The sequence below is a fragment of the Colletes latitarsis genome, chromosome 2 (genome assembly GCF_051014445.1).
Source record: "Colletes latitarsis isolate SP2378_abdomen chromosome 2, iyColLati1, whole genome shotgun sequence".
Taxonomy (NCBI): domain Eukaryota; kingdom Metazoa; phylum Arthropoda; class Insecta; order Hymenoptera; family Colletidae; genus Colletes; species Colletes latitarsis.
This window is the reverse complement of record NC_135135.1, coordinates 27,549,152-27,555,226: the sequence shown is the minus strand read 5'-3', so window position 1 is coordinate 27,555,226 and position 6,075 is coordinate 27,549,152. Positions and strand designations below refer to the sequence as shown.

The 6,075-nt window shown below is 40.7% G+C and overlaps 1 protein-coding gene across 2 annotated transcripts; it reads right to left on the bottom strand.

Annotated features, from left to right (window-relative positions):
- Nucleotides 1-212: 212 nt before the first annotated feature.
- On the bottom strand, nucleotides 213-3,619 carry LOC143350633 (uncharacterized). Of its 2 annotated transcripts, none has more exons than XM_076782675.1 (4): nucleotides 3,331-3,619; nucleotides 2,605-2,921; nucleotides 546-596; nucleotides 213-478 (listed from the first exon to the last, which is right to left on the bottom strand). In XM_076782675.1, the coding sequence occupies exons 2-4, from the start codon at nucleotides 2,919-2,921 to the stop codon at nucleotides 463-465; spliced, it is 384 nt and encodes a 127-aa protein (XP_076638790.1). In that variant the 5' UTR covers nucleotides 3,331-3,619; the 3' UTR covers nucleotides 213-462. The 2 variants fall into 2 exon arrangements, with proteins under 2 accessions (XP_076638790.1, XP_076638791.1); XM_076782676.1 differs by having other exon boundaries at nucleotides 213-475.
- Nucleotides 3,620-6,075: the final 2,456 nt, after the last annotated feature.

Sequence of the window (6,075 nt, the reverse complement as noted above, 5' to 3'; positions counted from 1 at the left end):
CGTGCCCCGTTAAGTGCAAGTTCACTTAACAATTAATCGATTGCGCAAAAGGACTGTACGCTGATTAGATTTGCGAGAGTAATTTTCTTTTAATTTTAAAATTACATGTTTTTCGAGTCCCCTCCGGTAATTGTTATACCCGTAAATTGTTACAACATGGAATTACATAATTTATAGAATCGAATAGAGGAACGACTAGAGGAATTGTTTTATTAGTTTTCATTTAGAGTCGAGAGATTTCACAATTCAATTTTTGGTTGATTATAACGATAGTTTTTAAACGTTTTATTAATTATGTAGATAGAAGAATGGAAAAGCTAATTGATTCTCTCGTTCGTTCCGTGTCGAACAACGTCAAGGATCTTTTCTTCTTTTCTGATCGACGTGTTCCTCCAATTGTGTTAGGCTGGTGGAAATGATTTTTGGTCCTATTTTTCTCTCCCCTTCTTACTATTTAGCCTATCATCGACCCCACCTGCTGCGAAACGGAAATATTGTTAGAATTTTTATTTTTGAGCAATTTATCGAATCGAAGTCCTACGTACGAGTTTTGGTAGCTTGCGTATCCACTGGCGTAGCTGCTTCCGCCACTGTAGCTAAACAATGTCCAAAATATATATTAAAACCGAATTATGTCTAAATAATACTAAGGGTCTTCTGGATTAAAAGGTTAACGAAAATGGGTTATTTAACATTTCCTAAAAGGTTCGAGTACCCTGGGAAAAATTTTAATGGGGAATTGTAGAGGCCAAAATAAGACGAAAATCAAGAATACCAATTTGTTGATGGAGGCTTCGTTAAAAAGTTATTAACATTTAAAGTTTCGTCTGTATTGAATTTTTTTCTCGAAAATGCGCAAGATTTCGGGGGTATGTCTATTCACAAAAAATGATTGCAATTGTCCCCCGCAAACGAAACTAATTTTTCCAGAACGATTTGAAAAATTTTAATTTCACCGAAAAATTTGTCCTACTCGGATTTTTTTCTCGAAAACGCTTAGGAATTCGGGAGTATGTCTATTCACAAAAAATGATTGCAATTGTTCCCCGCAACCGAAAATAATTTTTCCAGAACGATTTGAAAAATTTTAATTTCACCGAAAAATTTGTCCTACTCGGATTTTTTTCTCGAAAACGCTTAGGAATTCGGGAGTATGCCTATTGACCAAAAATGATTGTAATTGACCCCCCCATCGAGAATAATTTTTCCAGAACGATTTGAAATTTTTGAATTTAATTGTTAATAACTTTTTAACGATGCCTCCATCAAAGAATTGATATTCTTGATTTTCGTCTTATTTTGGCCTCTAGATTCTCCCTAGAATCTAGAGATTTAAGAGGGATATATATATATATATAATAAACGAATTTATTTAATTTATTTAATTATTAATAATTGGCGCAATATTTTGAAATGGTAAAGTAAATTACGTTCGGGTACAAATTGGATTCGAGTAAGAATTGTGCAAATTGCATCTATTTAAATCGACGACTATAAATCATTTCTGCAATCTTTCCAAGTAATAGACGTTAACATTGAACTACAACGAAAGGAAACCGTGACGCTAACACCTCAAAGCTCACAGGAGGCGTGAACAGCTCGTAATAATTAAAGATCGGACGCAGAACGAGTTCTCCAGGAGTGCGAAGGTCTCCCACGATACCCTGGAATAGTTGATTAGTCGTGGATAAAAAAAATTCATTACACAAGCAAAGTATGTATGTCATAACGGTACACCGTGGAACGATTAAATTCCTAAAAAAACGATAATAATCTTAAATGAACTTTTAAGGAAGTCGTTGCACGGAGGAAGATCTTCAGATTCATGGTAGTTTGGATTTCAAAGATTTTTTTAGTGCAAAATCATCCCTAAATAGAAGGTTCATCGTTTGTAATTACCAAGAAAAATTATATTAATTTTTAATATCCCCAATAATTAAATAGACTGATCATCGAATTTTTTTCAGATCGCTATACTCACTTCTTCATGGTAGTTTGAATTTCAAACATTTTTTAGTGCAAAATCATCCCTAAATAGAAGGTTCATCGTTTGTAATTACCAAGAAAAATTATATTAATTTTTAATATCCCCAATAATTAAATAGACTGATCTTCGAATTTTTTTCAGATCGCTATACTCACTTCTTCATGGTAGTTTGAATTTCAAATATTTTTTAGTGCAAAATCATCCCTAAATAGAAGGTTCATCGTTTGAAATTACCAAGAAAAATTGTATTAATTTTTAACATGCCCAATAATTAGACTTGTTGGTTTTTCTCTTCTAAAAGAGAAAGTTTTCTTAATGTGAGAAAAACAAGTACAGACAATTAACAAGTGAGAAATACAAGTCAAGAGGGTGCAGCTGTGTGTCCCTAGCTTGACTTGATTAGGCAAAGTATAGGACCGATTGGGTCTGAGGGTACTGGACGAATTTTTGGTCACTGACCTATTCATTCTGTATGTTCCTTTCAAAGCGTTAAGACTTCCTAGTGTTTCCAATAAAAGCTAAGTTAAAAGTTATTCCTTTTATAATTGTTTTTTTCATTCCACCACCTATTTCCAATAAGACTAATCATCTATTTTTTTTCAGATTGTTATACTCACTTCTTCGCCTTGTACAAGCCAGCCCCAACGATGCCAGCACCAAGAAGAGCTTTAGCTCCGAGGGCAGCCCCGCCGAGCAACAGAGCCTTTTTGCCAAGAGCTTTAGCCCCGAGGGCAGCCCCGCCGAGCAACGCCAGTTTTCCAAAGGGCGCCCTTTTTCGTCGAACGAGATGACTCAGTTTAGTCGTTTGTCCTTGGACTCGGTCGTTCCTCGTCGCGGCGAGCTGCTTTGTCTCGTACGGAGTCGGATCTGTTGCGCGGGTGTGTTCCATCAGCAACAGCACAACGCTCAGAATTACAAAATAGCGCGAAGTCATCTAAAATAAAAGAAAAAATTACGTTATCGTCGGTGAAAAATTTGATTCGAGAAACAGGGGTGTTAGCCAAAAAATTTAATTTTAATTTCATCCGAAACCATCGATAGAGATCGTAAAACGTATAGTAAAAGTCGTTATAGGGAGGTACACAATTGTTCGATGCATTGAAATTATCAAAATTTATTATCGAAACTCATTTCGTGCACTTGGTTCGATTTTTCACTGTTGTTACAGTTTTATCACTCTTAGTGGCAAAATCTATAACGAAAGCATAGATACGGTGTTAAAATATTAGACTCGACGAGTTTAATGAATGATGGCACTACGATCGAAATCACGTACGCGTGACAACGGCCGTCAGAGCGATGAGAGAAACGAGAAGACTCGAAGATCGAAGGAGGACTCTTACCTTGTCGGAATTTACACTAGTAACGAACAAAACATTCGAACGCTTCCACCTTTTAGACTTTTATACGCGTAATGGCGAGATTTTATCCCTCCCATGTGACGCGCGCTTCCACTTTTAAAACCGGAATGCGCGAATCTCCTTCCCTCGCAGCCTCTCGAAAGCAATATCTTCTTTACTTGACCGTATTCGCCACCCGCCCCACCCAAGCGCCGATCTCCTCCCGGTCAGCCAATTTTGAAATCATCTTGCGACTAAACAAAAAAAGAAAAAAAAAGCGTCTAGCTCAGGTAAAAAAATCGCTGCCGTTACGTGACCGCCAGTTTCGCATTCTTTCTCCTTTTTTTTCTTCCCGTGGCTTTAATAACTTATTCCCAAATTAGCATCGGGAATTACGTCGGTCACGGTGGACTTCACCGTGAAACCAAAGAAAATGGTCGGGTTCTAAAGTTATCTTCCGATCTGTAACCCTATTGTAACCTGTGAGAAAAGGGACAGCCTTGTGCTGCACAAAGATTGTCCTTGTGCGACATCGACGATGAGAGAAACCTAGCTTTACCATCCGTAAAATGAGGTTTCTTAATAGCAACGACATCGATCGTTAGTTAATATAATATGAGATCTTGACCAATAGTGAAGTGACCTTTTCTGAAAAATTCTAAGCCAGGGACAATTTCTCTGGCTCCTCGGTACATCTGCCATCCATGGGGCTTTCCAATCGTAGGCAGAGATGCCAGATTGAGCACCGGGTGCACTACCGGGTCACACTATGCCGGATCGTGCGTACGTGAGCTCGTAAAGTTTCGGAAACTCGACAAAGGCAAACTGACGCATGCTTTCTTTCTCGATTCTTTCTCGAAGCTACCCGAAGTAATTTCGAACCGCCCAAGTTTGTCGTGGAAGAGTTCGTTACCTTCAACGCTAGATGGCGCTTATTTTCCGACCTCAAACCCCCTGGTGCTAAAACGTCCAAGTTTGTCGTGGAATAGTTCGTTACCTTCAACGCTAGATGGCGCTTATTTACCGACCTCAAGCCCCCTGGTGCTAAAACGCCCAAGTTTGTCGTGGAATAGTTCGTATCGTCCACGTTAGATGGATTTCTCGACAAGCTTGGGCTTTTTAGCACCAGAGGGCCCGAGGTCGGTAAATAAGCACCATCTAGCGTTGAAAACAACGAACTATTCCACGACAAACTTGGGCGTTTTAGCACCAGGGGGTTTAAGGTCGAAAAATAAGCGCCATCTATCGTTGCAAATAACAAACTCTTCCACGACAAACTTGGGCGGCTCTCTCGATTTCCACGAGGCAGTTCGAAATTACTTCGGGTAGCTTCGGAGGAGCGAGAAAGAGAGCATGCGTCAGTTTGCCTTTGTCAACTTTCCGAAACACTACAAGCTCACGTACATACATACGCGTGATCGATATAAATCAAAGATGCCAGACGAAGCGCCGAGTGCACCGTAGACACGTCTCATGGGAGTTAAGAGAGGCAGGCTCACATTTGCCTTCTCGCTCTTGAACAACTGAAATCCGACCTCACGTCAACGGCATACGATTCGGAATCTCGACTGCCCAGCTATTTTTACTTGCCTTTTCTAGAGTTCATTACTGAACTCTGCAAATTACTCCTGGTTTCTATTTGCCTCTGATGACCTCTGATGACCAGTGCTAACAAAAGTACAGAACTCCCGACAACTTTGGACACCATACAGCGACTATTACTGACTGCTCCTGATTACTGCTTGCCTCTGCTGGACTCTGCTGACCATCGCTTATATTTCTGACAACCTATAACGATTACTACTGACTTCTGCTACCCTCTGTTGGTCTTTGCTGATCTCTGTCAGCGTGTGCTTGTCTCTGCTGAACTTTCCTGGCCTCTGCCAAACGCTACTGACCACTGCAGGTATTTCTGATAATGTATAACGATTAATACTTACTACTGCATGCCCCTACAAGTCTCTGCTTGCCTTTGCAGCTTTCTGCTTGCCAGTGCATGCCTTTGCTGGCCTCCCTGATGCTTCTGACATCGTATAACAATTACTACATGCTACTGTTCGCCCGTGCTGATCTCTGCTTGCCACTGCATGCCTCTGCTCGTCTCTGCTGACCGCTGCTGACCACCCCTGATGCTTCTGACATCGTATAACAATTACTACATGCTACTGTTCGCCCCTGCTGATCTCTGCTTGCCACTGCTGGCCTCTACTGACCACCGCTTATATTTCTGGCAACGTACAACGATTACGACTGGCTACTGTCAGCCTCTCCCAGCCTCTGCTGACCTCTGCTGACCACTCCTGGCATTTCTGACAACGTATAACGATTACAACTTGCTACTGCTCTCTGCTGACCGCTGCTGACCACTCCTGTTACTTCTGACAACGTATAACGATTACGACTGGCTACTGTCAGCCTCTCCCAGCCTCTGCCGACCTCTGCTGACCACCCCCGATGCTTCTGGCAACGTATAACGATTACAACTTGCTACTGCTTGCCCCTGCTAGTCTCTGCATGCCTCTGCATCCCTCTGCTGACCTCTGCTGGCCCCTGCTGACCACGCTGATCTTTGTTAACAACTTCTAACATGATGTACATGTATTAAAACTTTGTATAATGTAAATCTATGACAATAAATGATATAATTTCAAAGAATTCTATGTGTTCTCATCACTTTTACCTTTCTTTTCCTCTCCCCATTATTCCCTTAGTTATAAGAAACCGTTTCTCTACTTAAAACTGGAATTC

Bases quoted from the DNA above. Each gene is read 5' to 3' on its own strand.
- LOC143350633 (XM_076782675.1), bottom strand. From the start codon at position 2,921: ATGACTTCGCGCTATTTTGTAATTCTGAGCGTTGTGCTGTTGCTGATG. The intron at 597-2,604 runs GTGAGTATAACA...GACATTGTTTAG, and splicing joins GGCTTGTACAAGGCGAAGAA to CTACAGTGGCGGAAGCAGCT.